Source organism: Rhinoraja longicauda, chromosome 5 (assembly GCF_053455715.1).
Source record: "Rhinoraja longicauda isolate Sanriku21f chromosome 5, sRhiLon1.1, whole genome shotgun sequence".
Classification (NCBI taxonomy): Eukaryota; Metazoa; Chordata; class Chondrichthyes; order Rajiformes; family Arhynchobatidae; genus Rhinoraja; species Rhinoraja longicauda.
This window is the reverse complement of record NC_135957.1, coordinates 35,146,496-35,170,986: the sequence shown is the minus strand read 5'-3', so window position 1 is coordinate 35,170,986 and position 24,491 is coordinate 35,146,496. Positions and strand designations below refer to the sequence as shown.

General features: G+C 40.8%; 1 protein-coding gene across 1 annotated transcript in view; it reads right to left on the bottom strand.

Annotated features, from left to right (window-relative positions):
• The window catches only part of ddx1 (DEAD (Asp-Glu-Ala-Asp) box helicase 1), a 33,051-nt gene that overhangs the window by 8,364 nt on the left and 196 nt on the right, over window positions 1-24,491 (bottom strand). The window contains exons 2-20 of the mRNA XM_078399278.1: window positions 17,881-17,932; window positions 17,541-17,604; window positions 17,362-17,391; window positions 12,977-13,073; window positions 11,072-11,119; window positions 9,723-9,806; window positions 9,205-9,288; window positions 8,675-8,751; window positions 8,497-8,569; window positions 7,679-7,755; window positions 7,480-7,594; window positions 6,679-6,817; window positions 5,956-6,016; window positions 5,513-5,611; window positions 4,195-4,284; window positions 3,238-3,423; window positions 1,709-1,760; window positions 719-865; window positions 541-632 (exon numbers count right to left, since the gene is read on the bottom strand). Of these exons, the coding sequence (XP_078255404.1) occupies window positions 541-632; window positions 719-865; window positions 1,709-1,760; window positions 3,238-3,423; window positions 4,195-4,284; window positions 5,513-5,611; window positions 5,956-6,016; window positions 6,679-6,817; window positions 7,480-7,594; window positions 7,679-7,755; window positions 8,497-8,569; window positions 8,675-8,751; window positions 9,205-9,288; window positions 9,723-9,806; window positions 11,072-11,119; window positions 12,977-13,073; window positions 17,362-17,391; window positions 17,541-17,604; window positions 17,881-17,932 (1,667 nt within the window). The remainder of the gene's footprint in view (window positions 1-540; window positions 633-718; window positions 866-1,708; window positions 1,761-3,237; window positions 3,424-4,194; window positions 4,285-5,512; window positions 5,612-5,955; window positions 6,017-6,678; window positions 6,818-7,479; window positions 7,595-7,678; window positions 7,756-8,496; window positions 8,570-8,674; window positions 8,752-9,204; window positions 9,289-9,722; window positions 9,807-11,071; window positions 11,120-12,976; window positions 13,074-17,361; window positions 17,392-17,540; window positions 17,605-17,880; window positions 17,933-24,491) is intronic.

Genomic DNA, 24,491 nt, shown 5'->3' with positions numbered 1-24,491 from the left:
GTTGAATGTTAATGCACAATTGACCCAAATCTTTGGTCTACATAACAAAGAAAATGGCACTACTGGCCAGTTTTCAAAAATACAACAGCAAATCTCACGTTAATTATAAATAAATCTCAATTTGAAAGTGATTGCAATGCAATGGTATTAGATTTCAATGAGGGAATCTTTGACTTGAAATGTCAATTGTCCACAGATGCCATCCAACTTGCTGTTTCAGGCATTTTCTGCTTTAATTAGCACACATTTAGTATTTTAATTGAATACATATTTAAGAAAAACATTTTTGATGATGCCAATTTTCTTAGAATTGCATTGTGTTTTCTTTATTTTAAAAAGCATTAGCAATATTGTATTTTGGAAAACTAATCAATATTTTATGTCAAATTACTATTTTTAAAAAAAATCATTTGTAAAATGCAACAAAAACAGGTGCACTGAGATGAAATGACTGAAATCCAGCAGTTACAGACTGATTTTTTAAAATGTACTCAACCCGACAACCAAAATGTTAACAAGCACAATATTTCTTGGAAGTACCTTGAATCGTTCCAAGTTTTGCTTTCTTTCATTTGGCTTTCTGTCACCATGCAAACAAACGCAAGAGAACTGATGCCCCTTTTTATCTGGACCTGAAACAGTGAATTAATTTGATGTGAGAAACTCAACCCCATGGCAAATAATCAGAACAAACCAACACACTTTAAAACTAACTCACCTCCTCCCATCTGAACAAAATATTGTTCCATGTTATCACAGTCAATCTTTGTTCTGCAAAAAATGATCGCTTGATCCATCTTGTGTTCTTTGATTGCACGTATAGTGTATTCACCCTTCAGTATTTTAATAGCTTCAGACCACATCTCTAAAAAAAACAATAGGGTTCATTAAACAAAGAAATGTTTAAGCAAAATGTAAGCCACTTAAATAGCTATTAATAAATGCCAAGAACAAAACAACAGAAAGGTGATTTTAGATTTTTTTAAATAATCTACTCCTTCAACAACTCTTATAAAACCATTGTTGACATTTGAAAGCAAATGCAGAAATGTCTTTCTGACTGCTATTTAACCATAGTATCTGTGATGTTTTCTTCTTTTGACTACAGAAATCTATCATTCTGTCCATGTGTCTCTATAATTGTTGCACCTTGGAATCACAAATAGACATTGAATAAAACTAGCGTAAAGGTATAAAAGCAAAATAAAAGTGTTAATAGAATGATTTCATCTCAAGGGGGATGGAGAAAATTATGCTTCTGCTACACAACAGTTCTGAGACAGGCATAATGGCATAATTAGCTCTGGGCATCTCATCTCAAAGATAAATTAGCTCTGGAGGATGGGCAGTGAAGTTTCACCAAAAGGGTACCAAAAGTATCAACAATAGTAAGCTGGCTTGTTCTAATCATGATGCTCTTAATGATGAAATGTTTCAAATGGCGAAAAAATTCAAATTATTTCCTCTGACAGGAGACTGTTTAGATATAGAATGTCCTCTGCTTCACCTATTCAACTACATGGTACTCCATGCTCTAATATCTCTTTGCATGAATATATTACTTTAACTCGTCACGGTCTTAATAATTTTGAATTCAATTTATGTTCATTGACCTTAACTTTTACATTTCAAAATGTTTGCATTATACAAAATATTTGACAGGTATTTTGTTGTTAGAATGTATCATATCTAATGAAACTGTACTGACCAGCACTATTGGCACCAGGTCTTGTGTTATCTTTTGCATGAACTTCATCTGTCTGAGGAAGAAAAACAAGGTAGATCACACATTTTGACCCTCCACTGGTTTAATAAATATTTACATGTTATTTATATATGTTCAATAAATCTTTGAAGGAGTTGGCAAAGCAAGTGGTTTGGAGGAAGAAAATGAAAATAACTGTACAAGAGTCAAATTACAGAAACAGTACCTTCAGCTGAACTTGTCTGTGATTATCATCAGGCCCCGTGTCAGCTAGTCCCTATACCTGTGATTGGCCCATTTCACTTTACCTTTATCATCTATGTACCTGCCCAAATGTCTTTTAAATGTTGTTAATTTACTTGCCTCAACTATGTCCTCTGGCAGCATGTTTCACATATTTTTTCCACCCTCTGTGGAAAAAGTTGCCCCTCGGATTCATATTCAATCTTTTGCCTCTCACCCTGAACCTGTCCTCTAGTTCTTGATTCTGTTATTCTGGGAAAAAGACACTGAATTCACCCATTCCTCCCATTATTTAATACACCACTCTAAGGTCACCCCTTAGCCTCCTGCTCTAAGTTCTAACCTGACCAACCTCTCCCTGTAGCTCAGGCCCTGGAGTCCTGACATGTAAATCTTCTCTGCACTCTTTCCAATTTAATGGCATTTTTACAAGAGCAGGATGACTAAAACTAAGCACAATATGCCAGGTGCAGCCTCATCAACATTTTGTACAACTGCAAAGCAATGTTCCTAACTGCTGAAGGGCAATGTGCCAAACATCTTCTTCACCACACTAACTGCGATACCACTTTCAGAGAACTATGTACTTGTACTTCTAGGTCACTCTGCTCTACAACATTCATCAGACCTCTTCTGTGCACTGTGGAGGTCCTGGCCTGGTTTGACTTCCCAAAATGAAACACCTCACACTTACTACACTGAACACTATTAGCCATTCTTCAGTGCACTTGCCCAACTGATAAAGATCCTGCTGTGATTCATGATAACCATTTCAATGTCTGTGATACCACCTATTTTCATATCATTTGCGGACTCACAAATTACACCTCGCACATTCTCATTCAAATTGTCAATATAGGTGAGAATCAGCAAAGGGCCCCACACCGATCCGAGGCACATCATTAGTCAGGGGCCATCTGTCCGAAAAACATCTTTCTACCCAATACCCTCTGTTTCTTGCCATGAAGCCAGTTCTGTATCCAGTATGCTTGTTCCCCCTGGATCTCATGCGATCTAACAATTCAAATCAGCTGGCCAGGAGGACACTTACTTATCAAAACCTTGCTAAAATCCATATAGACTAATTCTACGACCCTGCCCTCATCAACCTTCTTGGCTATGTAAAAAAAATCTAATTAGCAAGACACGATCTTCCACATACAAAACCGTGCCGACTCCCAAGTAAAACATTCAATAGAACTATTCAATGTACACTGACAAAGAGGTTGCATGTCATCTTTGTTGAGGTACACAGGTCAAGTACACTGAAAGTAATCGATTATTTTTACCCGAATACGTCGTCCAAGTTTCTCCCAATGTCGATCCAATTTTGGGTTAACTCGCAGAACAACATGATGGACTGTTTCCGGAACAGAATCCTCGCCTTTCAGGTCTACCCACGTCGGGAAATGCATAATTTTCTCTGCGAGCTTCTTAACATCAAATGAATGTAGTGTTGCAGAGCAAACAATTACCTGTGCAAAGAATGGGAGCAAAAGTCATAACATTCAAAGTTTGAAAGACCAATTTCACTACAAGTAGAAAATATTGTAAACCCTCCGTTAATTTATTCTGTAATAACCCATACCATTGGATTCGCCGTGTGAAATACCAATGCACTCATCAGATTATATGTTCCAATCATAACCAAGAAGAAGAAAGTGGTGTGGCTCATTTGGTGCCTCAAGTCTACTCCACAATTTAATAAGATCAAGGCTGATCTGAAGCTGGCTTCAGGTCCACGTTCCTGTAGCCTGTTCCCTACAGTCTTTGACAAAAAAATGTTTTCTGTTGGTTTGGATATATGTAATGACTTAGCCATCACAGCTCTTTGGGATAGAGAATTTTAAAGATGCTCAATACTCCCATCCCAGTATTAAATAAGCAACTCCTTATTTAGAAGCTATGCACTTAGCCTTGACCCAAAACGTCACCCATTCCTTCTCTCCAGAGATGCTGCTTGTCCCGCTGAGTTACTCCAACATTTTGTGTCTATCTTCGGTGCAAACCAGCATCTGCTGTTCCTTCCTATACACCCCTAATTTTAGATCCACTCAAGAGCAGTAACTATTCTCTTAGCATCTTTCCCAACAAACCTCCTCAGGATTGCATGCCACATTAAAATCATCTCACATCTCAACTCTAGACATCAGTCCATTGATCCATCTCTGAACCAATTGTAATGTATGTATTTCCTTTCATAAATATATCATATATATATATATATATGATTAACTATGTATTACCTGCAATCTCTTTCCATCACATGTTACTTGAGGAATCTGACCGTGTATTCTTGAAATGAAGTCAGTATATCCTTGTGTAAGCAATCCATCCTACAAAAAGGCAACCACATTAGTTGGCTGCTTTTTAGTCATAATAAAAATAGACATGAAATCAAAATAAACTTTTTATGAATACAGATTTTTTTTTTGGTTTGCCTCTCTCCATTACAAAGAGGGACCATGAATTTGCACATATATTCATTTTACATATTAAACCATTTTTGTGTGGAATTTAAACACGAGGCACAATGACCTTTAAAAAGTGCCAATATTGTTGTGTTGGAGAAAAGTGGTTACTTTTTGCTGATAAGTATAGACACTTTAGACAGATTTCATGAATTCTTCAATGTATTAGTAATGATGAAATAAGTCACACACCTTTTTAGTAACATTATTATTAGATCAATTATTGAGCATTGAAAAAAAGGAATTGGCGAAGAAGTATTAAAATTATTGTTCATTTTACCAAGCAATATAGTTACTTAACGCACAGTCATAGAAACATGCAGCACAAATAGTTTCATTTATTATTGTCACATGCACCGAGGTACAGAGTGAATAGCTTTTTTGTTGTGTGCAATTCAGTCAGCAAAAAGACTATACACGATTACAATCAAGCCACCCAGTGTACAGATATAGGATAAAGGGAATAACGTTTAGCGCAGACCTTTCAGCCCACTGACCATCATCCACCCATTTACACAAATTCTATATTACACAAATTCTATATTAATTACTCCCATACTCTCATCAACTCCTCCCAGATTCAACCACTCACCCACACTGAGGAGCGATTTACAGTGGCCAACTAACCTTCCAGACCACACTTCTTTCCGACATGGGAGGAAACAAAAGCAGCTAAAGGAAACACACGTAGCACCAGGTAGAACATGCAAGCCCCATCTGAACTGCACCAGAGGTCAGAAAGAACTTGGGTATTTGGTGTTGTGAAGCAACACTTAATGCCTCATGAACCCATGTCTGAATGGGCCTTGCACAACCTCCATAACATCTTGAACTGTTATAGAGAACATCAGAGAAATTCTCAGGAGTGCTGAGATCAAGCATGGATGGGATCACAAGATGGATAGGGTTAGGGGTTAAGGAGGCACAATTTTGGATTGAGGACTCAGGTTCAATATTTACCTAATGGATTCAATAGCAATGCAGATTTACTGACTTAGTCACAGAGGATGGGCTACGGACCCATAGAAAAACACCACTGAAAATAGCAATTAGGATTATTAAAGATAATTCTGACTGATAACTGATTACTCACAGCTTCATCCAGCACGAAGAACCTAACTTGGGAGAGATTAAGTTTTCCAGTTGAAACAAGGTCATCTATTCTTCCTGGAGTTCCAACAACAATATCTACCTGCAGAATTGACAAGATTATTTCAATGATGAATTTCAATTGCATCTATACATCTACAAATTACTACATAAAAATAAAGTTTAGGGCTGAACCACATTTTTTTTCAGTAACATCTTTAAGGTGCTTTGCACTACTTTTCATGAATTGAAATCATCTTGTATGCTTTACAGCCAATTTTCTGCAGCGTATAGTCACATTCTTTCCAAGAATAACATCTGAATGCCTCAACTTGAAAATAATTTTTAAATACATAGAGAATTCATGCTTTTTTTCTGCTGATATTTTCAGAGAAATAGATAAAAAACACTAATATTCTCTTCTCTGAAGAACAGTGGGAAACTTACTCCTTGCTCCAGGACCGCGAGCTGATCCTTTGCAGACACACCACCAATAATTAGGAGTTCCCTAAAACAAAAGAAAAAAACAAACCTAAGGAATACAGACATGCACAAGGAATAATTAGAAGTTTCCCAGGACAAGAAAACCCCCCACTTATTCAGGAAGAAAGATTACATAACCCGATGGTTGAGGTGACATTTACCTGCAGGGCTATTGCAAATTAATCTACAAATATCTTATATATTTCACCAAAATTTGCATTTCTATGTATTTATATTTCCAGTAAAAGATAGAAGAGGCTGAACATATCAAGAAATATTAAAGATGTATTTTAGAATAAACCTTGCCCTTTCAGAATTAAACCCCAAAGTCTTGTATACTACTTTCTTTGGATTCACTCGGGATGAATATTGGAGCCTGGCATGAGAGGGAAATTGTCATTTTCAATGCTCTGCCCAGGGTAGTGTTTGACATCTTTGGAGAAAATGAAACACAAGAGAAATGAGGTGGAGCAGAAAAACGTACTAGGATACAGCACAGTTCAGCTACAGAAATGAAAGGAACAATATGAAATAACTCAAGATAATGGGTGAATAGAGGAGCATTAAGTAAAGAAACCACCCTATCAAAGATATTATTTGTAGGCAACTCTGGAGAGTATCGTGAAACAAGCAAAGAAAGACTAGCACATTTATACAGGGACAAGGAGGAGGGGACAGAATTGTTACCTTAGCTTGGGATCAGTGACGTTTTTCTTGAATTGCTTGACATTATTGAGCGTTTGTTCGGCCAACTCCCTGGATGGTTCAATAATGAGAGCTTTTGGAGCATTTGGTAGGTTTTTAGCTTGACTCACCGTTGCACTGCCTGAAAAGAATTAATTTAATTATGTTAATTAGCAATAGCTGTAGATATATTTCTAGTCACCTGCATAGCAAGAACACACCCCCGAGAGGAGTTAAAATGCAGCTACTTGATAAAAGAATTTGCATAATTATTTTCCCTTTCCAGACACGTTCTTCCCCACTATTATCAGGCTTTTGAACTGTCATTCCATAAGCTCGGGTACTTTTACTTAATTGAAGACACTGGATTTTGTCTCTGAAACTGATGCACTACACTGTTGGGAACTATATTCTCCACTTTGTATCTTCCCCTTTGCTATCTATTGCACTCAATTTGGCTTGCTTCTATTTACGTATAATACAATCTGATTTGATGGATAGCATGCAAAACAAAGCTTTTCATTGTATTTTGGTACACCTGACAATAATAAACCTAAACCATAAATCTATCCAGAGGCAAGTTATTTATAAAGGCACATCACGTTAAGATCATTATTGAGGTTGGGAATTCCAGCATTGCCCTCTAACTTTCATTTGCTTTCAACCACGTTAATCCCATTTTATGAAATAATTCCCGAAATCCCGAGTTTGGTTCCAAAAGCACTGGAATACTCTCTATTCTTTATCAATGCACTTTAGAGCAGATCTCACTCATATATACTCAAGAAGTTACCGATCACATACCAGTATGCTGTGACTTTACAGCATCACCATCTAGTGCCTTTTCTAATGCCTGAAAACCGTCTTTCGGAGGGAATTTGAATTCTTCTTCACCAAAGTTAAATCTCAGCTCGGCATTCTACGATACAACAACAACAACTTTTAGTTTATTACAAATGTTTTCTGGATTTTTCTTTTCCAAAAAATGAATTGGGAAAATTACCTTTAAAACACACGAGGCAAAGAAAGCTTGGTTCTTTAGATGTGCAGGAATATCAAAAGCGTGACCAAGGTCTTTTCCTGGTTAAAGTAAAATAAATGAGTAGTTATTTCACAGTGAAAATATAACTATTTTGTAAGAGTATTAATTGTATTAATGCAGATTGGTTATGTACTTCAGTTTTACACATGGCTGTCAGCAAGGAAAAAGCCCCAACTTGCACATGCCGACCAAGATGCCCCATCTACACTAGTCCCTCTTGTCCACATTTGGGCTGAGCTTTTATCAATTTACAAATCCCCTCTTTAATATGGTCAACAATGACAAGGTTAGAATTGATAGGACAGGAAGAGAAGTGTAGTCATTAGTCCTATCATAAGGTCATAAGTGATAGGAGCCGAATTTGGTCATTCGGCCCATCAAGTCTACTCTGCTATTCAATCATGGCTGATCTATCTCTCCCTCCTAACCCCATTCTCCTGCCTTCTCCCCATAACCTCTGACACCCGTACTAATCAAGAATCTATTTATCTCTGCCTTAAAAATATCTATTAACCTAGCCTCCAGCCTTCTGTGGGAAAGAACTCCACAGATTCACGACCACAGATTAATCATCTGTCACATTTTCTTTCCAAATACAGCTTAATTGTCAGAATTAGCCATTTACTTTAATGGGAATGCATGTTACAGCATGTATAATGTTCAAATTAAGTCACCCATTGATAGTTCTAAATTGAATCTGAAGCCAAAACCAGAAAATATTTTTAAACCAGCATTATCAAGTTGAAAGCATAAAATGGAGAACATTCAAGTAAACTTACCATTTTTTGAGTATTTTATAGATTCTCCATCAAGATCAATGTAGCATCCAATAGTATCGTGCATGGTAAATTCCTAAACAGAAGCAATTTTGCACAAAATAATGATATAGAATGTTGAAACTATCTGAATCAAAGTGAAATGTTATAATATTGAGGTACATTTAAATTATATTCATACCTCTCCATAACTCTCAAACTGTTTGCAGTGAGACTTCTTTCCAGTGCCACCAAAGCCCAAACCAAATTTATCAGTGCCTATTTAGAATTGTCCCAAAAGGAAAACTATCAGTTTATAACTTATGCATTTGCAGTACAGAAAAGTCATTTAGCTGAACTAATCCTTGATTATGCTTTATTGTTTTCTTGTGTTTTCTCTACACTTAATCTTGCTTCAGCTAAAAATAGGTTAAATGCAAAATAATCATTAGCTGTTCATCTAGTTCCCTCTTAAATATATGTATGAAATTTGCCTTTATTGTCACTTCTGGTAACATTTAGTGTAAGAGTGTTTCCATCCAAGTATCAAATTAAACTTATTTGATGCCACCCATATTTAAAATGCCCAATTTTACCCCATCTCACATTGGAAACAGATTTGAGTTGAAAACAACATTTTTAGAAGTGCATTTAATTACTGCACAGTCCACATTGATACAGACAGCTTTAATCGTGATTCAAACATCCACATATTCAAGTCAATTAACTTACCCAAATCTAGCGAAGCCTGCATCGTGGACCATCCAATTCTGCATAAGCCCTGGTCATGACAATGTACTTCATAATAATATTTGCCTGCACAAAATGTGATACATTTCAACACCAGATTCTCTTCAAAATGTGCAAACAAGTCATTGAATTTATGATCTATGAAAGTTCTTTATTTTTCAAAATTAGTATCAAAAACATGAGATAGTTTCAATCTATTTCATTCTACCACACTTTCCAATTAATGGAACATAGTAGATTTTATTTTGTATGTTAATTTTTACCTATTCCATTGGTTTAAACTGATAAACTGATTAAAAAGTCAAATTATAATTATTTCCTGTAGCAAATGAAAATGAAGAGCCTCTCCAATGATTTGTTGGACACTAAAATGTTGCATTAAAAAGTTACATTTGAAGACAGGATTCAACTGAATCTTTAATATAACAATAATTAATACATTATAATTCAGATCTGTATGTAATGGGAATTAATTCGAGTCTATGACACACAGTACTTACCTTTTTTCACTCCCTTGGTGGATCTGCATCCATGCCATTCTTTTATTTCCCTACTTTGGCAGCACACCCCATCAGCTCCAATCGCTGAAGAAAATCAAAATGAGAGATTGTAGGAAGAAACATTGGAAAAATATGTTGACATGTATTGCCTTAGAGAAATATTTTAAACATAGAAATGTCCTTTCAGCTTATTTACCCACTGCTTCAGTTTTCATTTATATCATGGCATTTCAAGAATAATTTTTATAACGTTTACATTTATCTGCCTTTGCTCCATATTCCTTGATCCTCTTACCCAACAAAAAATAACTTTATTGACAAGATACAAATAGTAATCAATTCACCATTGATCGCTCTTTGGGGAAGGTATGCACCAAATTTGTTTTACCTTGGTTCTACTAATAGTTGAGTGTTAAAGTGTTGTTTGAAGTTCTACCAAGACTACTCATCTGTTATTTATTATACTGAGACAGTGTAGCATTCTGGGAAGCAGAGGATTATGGTGGAGACAGCTAGGAGGGTGATAACCAGGAATCCAAAGGCTACCTGATAAGGAAAGTGATAATGGGAATCATCAGGGTGGAGGTGAAGAACAGATGGAAACAGATGGGGAGGGGATAAGGTGGATGAAATGAGTAGGCAGTAGATAGATGTGCATCGGAAGGAGAGAGAGGTGGAAGGAACCCTACAAAACACAGCACATAGGGTCATCTGAAATTGGAAAATTCAATGTTCATACTATTGGGTTACAGACATTTTAGTAGAATAGGGGATGTTGTTCCTCGAGCTTAAATTGGCAACTTTGCCTTCTCAATTAGATTTTCTCTTTTCTGTGAGCAATGGAGCAAGAACGTCTGATTTCTCATGAAAGGAAAAATGGTTATTGCTATCACCCCATTTATGTAAATAACTGCTGGAAACATTGAAAAGGTTGTTTGAGGAATAACTGAGCTTGGAAAAGGAAAACCTGCACATTGGGCATGAAATGCATTTACATAGGTAGCAAGATTTCCAACTTCAAGATGGAAATCAGTGGAGACGGGCAACGTTTACAGATTAGCTGCATTTTAACCTGGCTAATATGTTAGACTGGTGGGTAGATCATCTACTGCAAGAAGATATCAAGTTACTGATCCATGGACAACCACACTGTCCTTCTAGGAGCATGAAAACCCCAGATGCACTGTAATCAAACATACCCTGCACACAATCTTTTATACCAGTTGGTTGAGTTTATAAAACGTCAATTTTCTTTAATCTTTCAGGGCTTTATTTTTTCTTATGATTATATCAATACAGCAAAGTAGAATGCAATATCTTCATGGGTCACGTTTTCTGAAAAAACTCACCAAAAGCTGATCCTCTGTCATAAGGATTCATTTGCCATTTGTTGAACACTAAGGCACAAAGATAATAAAACAGATACTGAAAATGTTATAAAATGTAAGTAACTGGAATTTCATGTATCCAACTGTACCTTTCATTACTAACACATCTGAGTAAAACAATTTAAGTTTTAAACATGCAATATCTTGAAAGTGAAGTAACTGCTGTCCAAATGAAACATTTCTAAATCTTCATAAACATTTAATGGTTTCACTATTCAGCTGTTTCATAAACATTTAATGGTTTAAAGGAGGAATCTCTTTTCCTTTCCTTCAGTATTTTAGGGCATTTTTCTTACAAAGCTTAAACGTATAAGGTATCAACAGCTGAATGTATTTTTCAAAAAATGAACTAAAAACAATCTGCTATTGTAACATCATGGGGAGGCAAAATTGACTCTTTAATGCAACAAGGGAATGAGCAGTGTTCCAGGTGTACACTGGCCTCATCCCTGAACTCTACCTCCGCTACATTGACAATTGCATTGCTGCTGCCTCTTGTACCCATGCAGAACTCACTGACTTCATAAATTTTACCACTAATTTCCATCCTGCTCTTAAGTATACTTGGACCATCTCCGACATCTCCCTACCGTTTCTGGATCTCACCATCTCCATCACAGGAGCTAGACTAGTGACCGACATCTACTACAAACCTACTGACTCCCTAGCTATCTTGACTGCACTTCTTCCTACCCTGTCTCCTATAAAAAGTCTATCCCCTACTACCAATTCCCCCGTCTACGCCGCATCTGCGCCCAGGATGAGGTGTTTCATACTAGGCATCAGAGATGTCCTCATTCTTTAGGAAACGGGGCTTCCCCTCTTTCATTATAGATGAGACTCTCACTAGGGCCTCCTCTGTATCCCGCAGCTCCGCTCTTGCTCCCCCTCCCCCCATTCGTAACAAGGATAGAATTCCCGTTGTCCTCACCTTCCACCCCATCAGACAGCGTATCCAACAAATTATCCTCCAACATTTCCGTCACCTCCAACGGGATCCCACTACTGGCCACATCTTCCCATCTCCTCCTCTTTCTGCTTTCCGCAGAGACATTTCCCTCTGAAACTCCCTGGTCTACTCAACCCTTCCCAACCAAACCACCCCCTCCCCAGGTACTTTTCCCTGCAACCGCAGGAGATGCAACACCTGTCCCTTTACCTCCCCCCTCAACTCCATCCAAGGACCCAAAGAGTCTTTCCAGGTGAGGCAGAGGTTCACCTGCACATCTTCCAACTTCATCTATTGTACCCGCTGTTCCAGATGTCAACTTCTCTACATCGGCGAGACCAAACGCAGGCTCGGCGATCGTTTCGCTCAACACCTTCGCTTAGTCCGCTTTAACTAACCTGATCTCCTGGTGGCTCAGCACTTCAACTCCCCCTCCCATTCCCAGTCTGACCTTTCTGTCATTGGCCTGCTCCATTGTCATAGTGAGGCCCACCGCAAATTGGAGGAACAGCATCTTATATTTCGCTTGGGCAGCTTACACCCCAGCGGTATGAACATTGATTTCCCTAACTTTAGATAGTTCCTCCGCCCCTCTCTTTCCCTTCCGCCTTCCCAGTTCTCCCACTCTCTTCCTGTCTCCAACTACATCCTATCTTTGTCTCACTCCCTCCCCTGACATCAGTCTGAAGAAGGGTCTCGACCCGAAACGTCACCCATTCCTTCTCTCCTGAGATGCTGCCTGACCCGCTGAGTTACTCCAGCATTTTGTGATACAAGGGAACGAATCAAGTTAGAAATTACGTGTTATGTTCCAATTTAAAACATATTTGTTTGCAATTCATTGTCACACAAATATATCAGAATATTTGGTTTTATGGAGACGAAGCTCATCTTGCAAATTAATTTAGCATCATTACCTGCGCCACCGGTCTTGACAGATGATTTCCCCTTCTTGCCCTCTTCCTGGTCCTTGAGTGTTTCGTAGACAATCTGTATAACGGGTATGCTGAAAGCCTAAAAGCAAGCATGTTATTTTTTTAAGTTAAAAAACCCCACTATAAATGGTACACTTGGATTAAACCTGTATTTTAATATTATATATTAGATCTTAGATTGCGGAGCTGTCATAGTAGGGGGATGTTAAATTTCCCAATATAGACTGGGATTACCATAGTGCCAAAGGCTTGGAAGTGGGTGGAATTTGTCAAGTGCGTTCAGGAAAGTTTCCTCAGGCAATGTGTAGAGGGCCCTACAAGGAAGCAGGAAAGTTTGACCTACTCTTTGGGAATTGGGCAGAGCAAGTGACTGGAGTGTCAGTGGGAGAACCTTTTGGATCTGCAATGACTGCTCTGTTAGCTTTAATATAGTTATAGATAAGGACAGGGCTGGTCCACATGTTAAAGTTATGTATTGGGACAAGGGGAGTTTTTATGGTATTAAACAGGAACTTGCAAAGATTAATTGGAGCGAGTTGTTTGCGGGCAAAGGTATATCCCAAAATTGTAATGGTTTTAAAAGGGCTATAGTGAGAATTCATGGTATGCATGTTACTGTTAAAGTGAAGGATAAGGCAGATGGAAGAAAGGCAGCTGGAATCAAGTGTATCCCAAGGGGGGTATCGGAGATTAATGAGCGTCCATAAGAAGGAAATCAGGAGGGGAATAAAGGGAGTGATAGCTCTGGCAGATAAGATTCGGGAGAATCTAAAATATTCTATCAATATATTAAGGGGAAAAAGGAAAACTTGAGAGAGAATTGGGCCCTTCAGAAACCCAAATTGTCACCTATGATGGACACAAAGTGCTGGAGTAACCCAGCAGGTCAGGGAACATTACCGGAGAAAAAGGATGGGTAACCTGTCACTAGTGGTGTGCCTCAGGGTTCGGTGCTGGGCCCATTACTGTTAGTCATCTATATAAATGATTTGGGTGAGGACATACACGGCAAGATTAGCAAGTTTGCAGATGATGCAAAAGTGGGTGGTTTTGCAGATAGTGAAGATGGTTGTGAAAAATTGCAGCAGATCGATTGGCCAGGTGGGCTGAGGAATGGTTGATGAAATGTAATACAGAGAAATGTGAGATGTTGTATTTTGGGAAGTCTAACATGGGCAAGACAAACACAGTGAATGGTAGGGCTCTGGGGAATGTTGTAGAGTGGAGGGATGGATCTAGCAGTGCAGGTGCATGGTTCTTTGAATGTGCAGTCGCAGGTAGATCAGGTGGTCAAAAAGGGTTTTGGGAGTTCATGTTGCAGTTGTCTAAGACGTTGGTGAGGCAAGATTTAGAGTATTGTGTTCAGTTCTGGGCACCGTGCTATAGGAAAGATGTTGTCAAGCTGGAAAGGGCACAGAGACGATTTATGAGGATGTTGCCAGGACTAGAAGGTCTGAGCTATAGGGAGAGGTTGAGTAAGCTGGGACTCTATTCCTTGGAGCACAGGATGATGGGTGATCTTACAGAGGTGTATAAAATCATGAGAGGAATAGATCGGGTAGACGCAGAGTCTCTTGCCCAGAGTAGGTAAATCGAGGACCAGAGGACATAGGTTTAAGGTGAAGGGGAAAAGATTTAATAGGAATCTGAGGGGGAACGTTTTCACACAAAGGGTGGTGGGTGTATGGAACAAGCAGCCAGATGAGGTAGTTGAGGCAGGGACTATACCAACATTTAAGAAACCGTTAGACATATACATGGATAAGATAGGTTTGGCGGGATTTGGGCCAAAGGCGGGGAGGTGGGAATAGTGTAGCTGGGACATGTTGATCGGTGTGGGCAAGTTGGGCCGAAGGGCCTGTTTCTACACTGTATCACTCTATGACTACCATTTCAGTTCGGGACTGTGGAGGCGCAGTGGATAAGGTCTTCAATGGATATTTAGTGTCATAGAGTCATACGGTGTGGAAACAGGCCCTTCGGCCAAACTTGCACGTGCTGACCAAAATGCCCCTTTGACAGTAGTTCCACCTGCCTGTGTTTGGCCCAGATCCCTCAATAGTCAATAGTCAATTTATTTGTCACATACACATAAATGCGCAGTGAAATGAAAAATTACCCACAGTCCAACAATAAGACCAATTTAAAAAAAAGCAATAAAAATAAGCAATAACACACACAATCATAAACCAACACCAAACAAAAAGAAACATCCATCACAGTGAGTCTCCTCCAGTCCCCTCCTCACTGTGATGGAAGGCCAGAATGTATTTTCTCTTCCCCTGCCTCTAAACCTTTCCCATCCATGTACCTGTCCAAATGTCTTTGAAATGTTGTCATCGTACCTGCCGCAACTACCTCCTCTGGCAGCTCTATCCATATACCTACCACCCTCTGTGTGAAAACGTTGCCCCTCAGGTTCCTATTAAACTTTTCCCTTTAAACCTATATACTCTGGTTCTTGATTCCCCCACTCTGGGTAAAAGACTATGAGGATTCACCCTATCTATTCCCCTCATGATTTTATACACCTCTGTAAGATTACTCCTCAGCCTCTTGCGCTCCAGGAAATAGAGTCCACGCCTGCCCAACCGCTTCCTTTAGGGCAGGTACACAGCCCCTGGCAACATGCTTGTAAAATCTTCTTTGTACTCTTTCCAGCTGGACAACATCCTTATTCCAGCTTAATTGCATCCTTAAACTGGTCTCCTCTGTTTTTACTGCAGAAAAAAGACATGAAGACTAGGGAACTAATAGAGAGATTAATAGATTTTAATCTATTAAGAGACTAATTTTGCAGACAGTCTGTATTACAGATGAGAAGGTGCTGGATATTCTGACAGATATTAAAGTAGAAAAATAGCCCAGGCCTGATCAGATCAATCCAAGAACACTGTTATGAGCTTGACAACAAATTCCAGCAGTTCTTTCTGAGATGTAGAAATCATCGTTAGACACAGAGGAGGTGTAAGACTGGAGGGAACTTAATACTGTGTCTCTACTTTAGAAGAGCTGCAAAGAAAAACTGTACTAGAGAACAAGAAGCCTAAGATCTGCAGTATTCTGAGGGATAAGATATATATTAATTTGGAAAGACAGGCATAGTCAGCATGATTTTGTGCATGGCAGGCCATGTCTCACGAATGTAATTGAGTTTTTTGAAGAAGTAACCAAGAAGGTTGTCGAGGGCAAGGCCATATACATTGTCAATCTGGACTAGAGCAGGCCTTTAATAAGATTCCACATGGTTAGCTGCTCTGGAAGATTAGATCGCATGGGATCCAGGGAGAGCTAGCTCACTGAATACAGAATTTCCTTCATGGTAGGAAGCAGAGGGTTGTGGAAGAAGGCTGTTTTTCAGTCTGGAGGCCCGTGACCAGTAATGTGCCTCAGTGAATCATGCTGTGCCTGTTGCTGTTTCTCACCTACATCAATGACGGATTAAAATTTATGGCATAATTAGTAGGTTTGCAGATGACACTAAAATAGGTGGTTTTGTAGGCAACAAAGATGGTTATTAATTACATCGGGTTCTGGATCAGTTCGGCAAGTAGGCAGAGGAATGGCAACTGAAGTTTAATTCAGCTAAGTGTGAGATGTTATTTTCTGGGAAGTCAACAAAACCCCGGTGTCGAGCAGAGGGTACGTACATAGTTTCCTGAAAATGGCATTGCAGATAGACAGGATGGTGAAGGCAGGTTTTGGCACTTTGGTTTTTATCAGTAAGAGAAGTGACTGTAGAAGTTGGAATGCAATGTAATAGTTGTACAAGATGCTGGTACGGCATACTTGGAGCATTGTGTTCAGTTTTTGTCACCCGACTACGAGAAAGATGCCATTATAGATGCTGGAAAGAGTGCAGAGAAGATTTACGAGGATGTTACCGGAACATAAGCCAGTGGGAGAGGTTGGGCAAGCTAGGACTTCATTCCATGGACTGCAGGAGACTCAGGGGGTGATCTGATAGAGGTGCATAAAATAGTGAGGGGGATGGATAGAGCGAATGCAGTCTTTTCCCAGGATTGGGAAATCAAGCACTAGTGGGCATAGGTTTAGGTAATAGGAGAACGATTTAATAGGAACCAGAGGAGCAACATTTTCACACAGAGAAGTTGTGAGTAAATGGATCGAGCTGCCAGAGGTAGAAGTTAAGGCAGGTAAAATAACGACATTTTAAAGACTTTCAAAGAGGTACATGGGTAGGAAAGGTTTTGAAGGATATAGTCCAAACGTGGGCAAACAGGACTAGTTTAAAGGAGGCATCTTGTCTGCATAGATGAGTTGGGCCAAAGGGCCTGTATGGCTATATGACTGTAAAAGAGTTCCACAAAATACAATTCCAATTAAAAGTTTAACTCTGTACTTACGCCAGTCTTGCCACTGCCAGTTTCTGCTGCCTACATTAGAAATTTAAAAAATAACCAAATTGAATTATCAGTCTCTGCTTCATCTGGATTATTTCAGTGTAATAAACGAGTTGGTATTAATATTTGACCAAATTTGAAAACATTAAAACTTAAAAACATTATGTAAAAAGTTAACCTACCATAAGCACATCACCACCACCCAGAATCAAAGGAATGGACTCAGCTTGGATATCTGTTGGTAGACTAATGGTAATATACATTAAAGATGGTTAATATCTATAATAAATTCTGAGTTTTGACAACCTCTATATAATTGTGTGATTTGTCAGAAGAGGCAATACTGCAATAGAGCAGCCCAGTAAACATTTCACTACAAAAATAAAATTAAGTTGGCAGTCTGCAACACAGCTTACAAACAAGTGTGAATACATTTTGAATTATACCAGGGAAATTCATTCAAACCTTTGACATTTTGAATATTATTCATTAAATCTGAAATAATTTTGAAATCAGACTTACAGCCAGTCCATCTGCTCTACCGCCTCGGCAATTTCCGCCATAACACCCATCTCTAAATAGGAAAGCAATAAATATTTTAAAGAACATTACAACACAAAATAACATTTTGGCCTTATTTATTTATTCACGTTCAGGAATTGCTTGACTGAATAATTGCCTGAATAAATTTCAAAGAAGCTTCAGCAAAAAAAATCACATGACATTTTGATGCAATATAATCACTTATAGCTAACCCACACACTGATGGGTGAGATGATAGATGTCTGATCGGCTACGAAGGTGCATCAACATTTGAAGATATTTGATTTGTTTGTTGTGAGTAAAAAATATAATTCTCAGTTACTAGCTAGCTCCAAAAGACTGTACATTTTCAGCATTGCTTCCCTTCAACTGCATAATTTTTAAACATGCTGACACATCAGACATTTAAGCAAATCCCTAACTCCACGAGCAGACCAAATCCTTATTATCCACTGACACAAGATAGATCCCATTTTATGACTCATGCTGGTGAAATAACCAGTGTGTGGCGAGAGTCCATGCCTACAGTGTGGGCTGGGTGCAAAAATCTAGGAACATTCCTAGTTCCTCCAGGAACACTAGAGGAGTTTAGCTTAGTTTAAAGGTACGGCATGGAAACAGGTCCTTTGGTCCACCAAGTCCATGCTGACTATTGATCACCTATTTATACTCGTCCAATTTTATGCCTCTGGAATGTGGAATATGCCAGAAGACTGAAGGTGCAAATGTTGTGTCTCTATTTAAGAAGGGCAGCAAAAAATAAAAATTGGGAATAAGAGGCTAGCATATGTGAAAGGAAAGTAATTGGAGGGGATTTTGAGGGATAAGATATTATCAAGCACTTGTACAGACTGGAGTTGATTAGGGATAGTCTTTAGCACAGTCTTGTACATGGAAGATAGTGTGTCATGAATACAAGTGAGTTTTTTGAAGTTGTAACCTAGAAAATCGATGAAGGCAGGACTGTAGTCTACGTGGCCTTTCATAATGTTACGCCTGGTAGGATGCTCTGGAAAGATAGATTGCATGGGATCCAGGGAGAACTAGTTAACTGGATACAGATTTAGCTTCATAGTAGGAAGCAGAGGGTGATGGTGGAAGGTTGGTTTTGGACTGGAGGCCTGTGATTAGCGGTGTGCCCCAGGGATCAGTGCTGGGCACACTGTTATTTGTCAACTACATCAATGATTTGTTTGAGAATGTTAAGGCATGGTTAGTAAGTTTGCAGATAACAGCATATTAGGTGGGATTGTAGACAATGAAGACGGTTATCAAGAATTACAGGGGGAGCTTGATCAGCAGGGCAAGTGGGCCAAGAAATGGCTAATGGGAGTTTAATTCATGTAAATGTGAGGTGTTGCACTTTGGGATGTCGATGCGGGCAGGATCTTCAGTGAATGTTTAGGCCCTGGGGATTGTTGTAGTGTAGAGGCATCTAGGAGTACATGTACCTAGTTCCCTGAAAGCAGCATCGCAGGTGGATACCGTGGTGAAGGTGGCTTTTGGCACATTGGCCTTCATCTGTCTGGGAATTGATGAAATAAGTTTATGTGTTATGTAACAGTTGTACAAGATTGCTGAGGTCAGACTTGTGTTGTGTTCAGTTTTGATCACCCTGTTATAGGAAAGATGCCATTAAGCTGATAAGGGTGCAGAAATGTATGAGCATGTTGCCAGTACTTGAGTGCCTGAGCTACACAGAGCTTGGCCAGGCTGGGACTTTATTGCTTGATGTGCAAGAGGCTGAGGGAATATGTTAAAGAGATGTCTATAAATCTTGAAGGGAATAGATAGGGTGAATGCTCAGCCGTTTCCACAGGATAGTGAAATCAAGTGGAGAACATAGATTGAGAAGCTTAGGGTTTAATGGACACCCGAAGGGCAACATTTTGCACAGATTATGGTGGGCACATGTAACGACATCTATTGTCTATTGACCTTCCAGGAGGTAGTTGAGGCAGGTCCATTTAAAAGACCTTTAGTTAGGTACATGAATAGAAAAGATTTAGAGGGATATGGGCCAAACGTAGGTAAATGGGACCAGCTTACATATGACATCTTGGTCAGCATGGACATATGGGGCCGAATGACCCATTTCCATGCTGTATTACACCATAACAACAATTTCTCGTGTTTGCAGCATTTATAGTCATAGTCACACTGCAAAGAAGCCCTTCGGCCCAACATGCCCATGTCAATCAAGATGCCCCATCGACACTGTACCTTGGTACATGTGACACTAATAGACACTAGTTCCACATCCCTCTAAACCTTTCCTATCCATGTACCTGTCCAAATCTAATTATCATTATCTATATATACATATATATATATATAAAACTAAAATTCAGATCTTGTCTGAAAATGTGGACCTACAGCCAAAACGGTAAACCATAGCGCCACAATTTTAGCACCACCTTAATCATCACTGTCCTGCCGACTGTTTATAACGAGTTTTATTTAAATTGGCCTTATATTTTTTAAGTTAGAGAGATTTTAAAGTTTCAAAATTTCATTTCTAATTTCATTTCAAACCCAATTCTTCAAAGTGCTCTGCGTATGACGTCACCATAGGGCACGCACGACCATTCTCCTCACTCACCCAAACAAGATGGACGCCGTTAGCGAGGCGGCCGCCACCCCCCCCTCTCTTCTCCCCACTCTCCCACACCCGGGGGACACTCCGAGCAGGAGGGAGATGGTCGGACTGATGGTCCACTCATCCTTCCCTTCCGTCCCTTCAACCCACGGCGTCCACGAGTCCCCGCTCCCGCCCAGGCCAAGCACCATTACCGCACACAAGCCCCAGCGGGCAGCTTCTTCTCCTCCGGAGCTCCCTCCTCCTCCCTCCAAGCACGGATAGTGGTAAGTGGCTTTCGCCGCCAAAGGGTCCACGGATGGGAGTCGGTGTGGGGGCCGAGTGGGTAGAGGGGAAGGTGGGGGTAGGAGGGGAGAGGAGAGAGTGGGGAAGGAGGGGGTGGGGGGAGGGGAGGATGGGAGTGAGGGGGAAAGGGGGTGGTGGGGAAACGGGGGGGTGGGGGAGAGTGAGGGGGAGGAGAGAGTGGTGGTGGGGGGGCTGGGGAGGAGGGCAGGCTGGGGTGGGGAGGAGGGAAGATGGCTGCCCTGCGCAGTTGGGAGAGGGTTGCCACTCAGAGGGGGGTGGGACCTGCCCGAGTGACGGGAGTGGCGGCCAATGGGGCAGGGGGAGGGGGAAAGGAGAGTTCTCCTGCTGCTGACCGACGCAATGGTGATTTAAGGAGGGTTGAGGGGGGATGGAGTGGGTGAGTGTCCTGCCGCTCACCCCCACGTGAGGTCGATTGATTGGCTCCGACCTCACGCTCGACGTCCAATTGGTCGCTGTTCCGTCTCCCACGTGGGGGGAATGCCACCGCCGCTGCAAAGCAACGGCCGTCGCCCTCGAGCTGCCGCTGCAGGAGGTTTCCTCCCAACCGGTCGGTCCATGGGTCGCTCTGGCCGCCCGAGGCCGAGATTAGTGGCTCCCTCTCCCCTCCCCCCCTCGCCCGCCCCTGGCCCCAGGGGAGTTTTAAGGGGGTTTGAGGGGGGATGGAGTGGGTGAGTGTCGTCAGTTGGGGGAGGGTTGCCGGGCCCACAGGAGAGGTTTGGATGGAGAGTTACCGGGCCCGAAGGAGAGGTTTGGTGAGTGGCTCCCTTTCCCCTTTCCTCTCCCCCCTCGCCTGCCCCCGGCCCCAGGGGAGACTTCCCGGCCGGCAACGGGTCCACGAGTTGTCAGTTGGGGGAGGGTTGCCGGGCCCACAGGAGAGGTTTGGACCCAACGGGGGATGCCGGGCCCGCAGGTAAGGTTTGCACGGCGGGTTGCCGGGCCCGCAGGAGGTTTGGGCCCAACGGGTCCACGCCCGGCAAGTACATTTTAAATGTCTTTATAGCACCTGTCTCAACTACCTCCTCCAGCAGCTCATTCCATATATCCACTATCTATATGTGGAAAAGGTTGCCTCTGATGTTCCTATTATATTTTACCCTCCCACCTTAAACCTATGCCCTCTGGTTCTTGATTGCCTTATTCTGGGCAAAAGATTATTTGCAGTTACGTATACACCCGTAAGATTACCTTTCATCCTCCGGCACTCCAAGAAATAGTTCTAGCCTGTCCAATCTCTCTCTATAGCTCAGAGCCTTGAGTCCTGGCAAGATCCTCATAAATCTTTTCTGCACTCTTTGAAGCTTAACAATATCCTTTCTATAGCATGGAGATGTGGCCTCACCAACAACTTGTGCAACTGTAACATACATCCCAACTTCTATATGTGTCGGAAGGAACTACAGATGTTGGTTTAAATCGAAGCTAGACACAAACTGCTGGAGTAACGCAGCAGGACAGGCAACGTTAGTCTGAAGAAGGGTCTTGACACGAAACGTCACCCATTCTTTCTCTCCAGAGATGCTGCCTGTCCTGCTGAGTTACAGTGCCCTCCATAATGTTTGGGACAAAGACCCATCATTTATTTTTTTGCCTCTGCACTCCACAATTTGAGATTTGTAATAGAAAAAAATCACATGTGTTTAAAGTGCACATTGTCAGCTTTTATTAAAGGCCATTTATATACATTTGGTTTCACCATGTAGAAATTACAGCAGTGTTTATACATGGTCCAATGGTGTCATTTCAGGGCACCATAATGTTTGGGACATGGCTTCACAGGCGTTTGTAATTGCTCAGGTGTGTTTAATTGCCTCCTTAATGCAGGTATAAGAAAGCTCTCAGCACCTAGTCTTTTCTCCAGTCTTTCCATCACCTTTGGAATCTATTATCGCTGTTTATCAACCTGAGGACCAAAGTTGTGCCAATGAAAGTCAAAGAAGCCATTATGAGACTGAGAAACAAGAATAAAACTGTTAGAAATATCAGCGAAACCTTAGGCTTACTAAAATCAACTGTTTGGAACATCATTAAGAAGAAAGAGAGCACTGGTGAGCTTACTAATCGCAAAGGGACTGGCAGGCCAAGGAAGACCTCCACAGCTGATGACAGAAGAATTCTCTCTACATTATCCCCAAACACCTATCCGACAGATCAGAAACACTCTTCAGGAGTCAGGTGTGGATTTGTCAATGATCACTGTCCGCAGAAGACGTCATGAACAGAAATACAGAGGCTACACTGCAGGATGCAAACCACTGGTTAGCTGCAAAAATAGGATGGCCAGGTTAGTTTGTCAAGAAGTACTTAAAAGAGCAACCACAGTTCTGGCAAAAGGTCTTGTGGACAGATGAGATGCAGATTAAATTATATCAGAGTGATGGCAAGAGCAAAGCATGGAGGAGAGAAGGAACTACCCAAGATCCAAAGCATACCACCTCATCTGTGAAACGTGGTGGTGGGGGTGTTATGGCCTGGGCATGTATGGCTGCTGAAGGTACTGGCTCACTTATCTTCATTGATAATACAACTGCTGATGGTAGTAGCATAGTGAATTCTGAAGTGTATAGACACATCCTATCTGCTCAAGTTCAAACAAATGCCTCAAAACTCATTGGCCAGCAGTTCATTCCACAGCAAGACAATGATCCTCAACATACTGCTCAAGCAACAAGGAGTTTTTCAAAGCTAAAAAATGGTAAATTCTTGAGTGGCCAAGTCAATCACCCGATCTGAATCCAATTGAGCATGCCTTTTGTATGCTGAAAGAGATTAGTCCCCAAAACAAGTATAAGCTAAAGATGGTTGCAATACAGGCCTGGCAGAGCATCACCAGAGAAGACACCCAGCGACTGGTGATGTCCATGAATCGCAGACTTCAAGCCACCATTGCATGTAAAGGATATGCAACAAAATACTAAAAATGACTACTTTCATTTACATGACATTGCTGTGTCCCAAACATTACGGTGCCATGAAATGGGGGGATTATGTATAAACACTGCTGTAATTTCTACATGGTTTAACCAAAATGTATAAAAATGGCCTTTATTAAAATCTGACAATGTGCACTTTAACCATGTGATTTTTTTTTCTCTATTACAAATCTCAAATTGTGGAGTACAGAGGCAAATAAATAAATGAAGGAAGGGTCTTTGTCCCAAACATTATGGAGGGCACTGTACTGCAGCATTTCTATCCCAACTTCTATACTTAATACACTGACTGATTAATGCCATTGTACCAAAAGCTATCAAGGAACAATGTTACTGGACTCCTCGATCGCTCTGCTCTACAGCACTCCCCAGTGTCCTGCCATTCAATGAGAAGGCCCTGGCCTGGTCTAACTTTACAACATCTCACACATCACTGCATGAAATTCATTTAAACTATTTCTTAGTCCACTGATCAAGATCCTGCTCAAATTTTGAGCATTAACCAAATCGTTGATATAAACGTTTGTAACAGAAGTAGAGAGACACAAAAAGCTGGAGTAACTCAGCGGGACAGGCGGCATCTCCGGAGAGAAGGAATGGGCGACGTTTCGGGTCGAGACCCTTCTTCAGACACAGAGGGTCTGGACCCGAAACGTCGCCCATTCCTTCTCTCCAGAGGCGCCGTCTGTCCCGCTGAGTTACTCCAGCATTTTGTGTCTGTCTTCGGTTTAAACCAGCAGCTGCAGTTCCTTCCT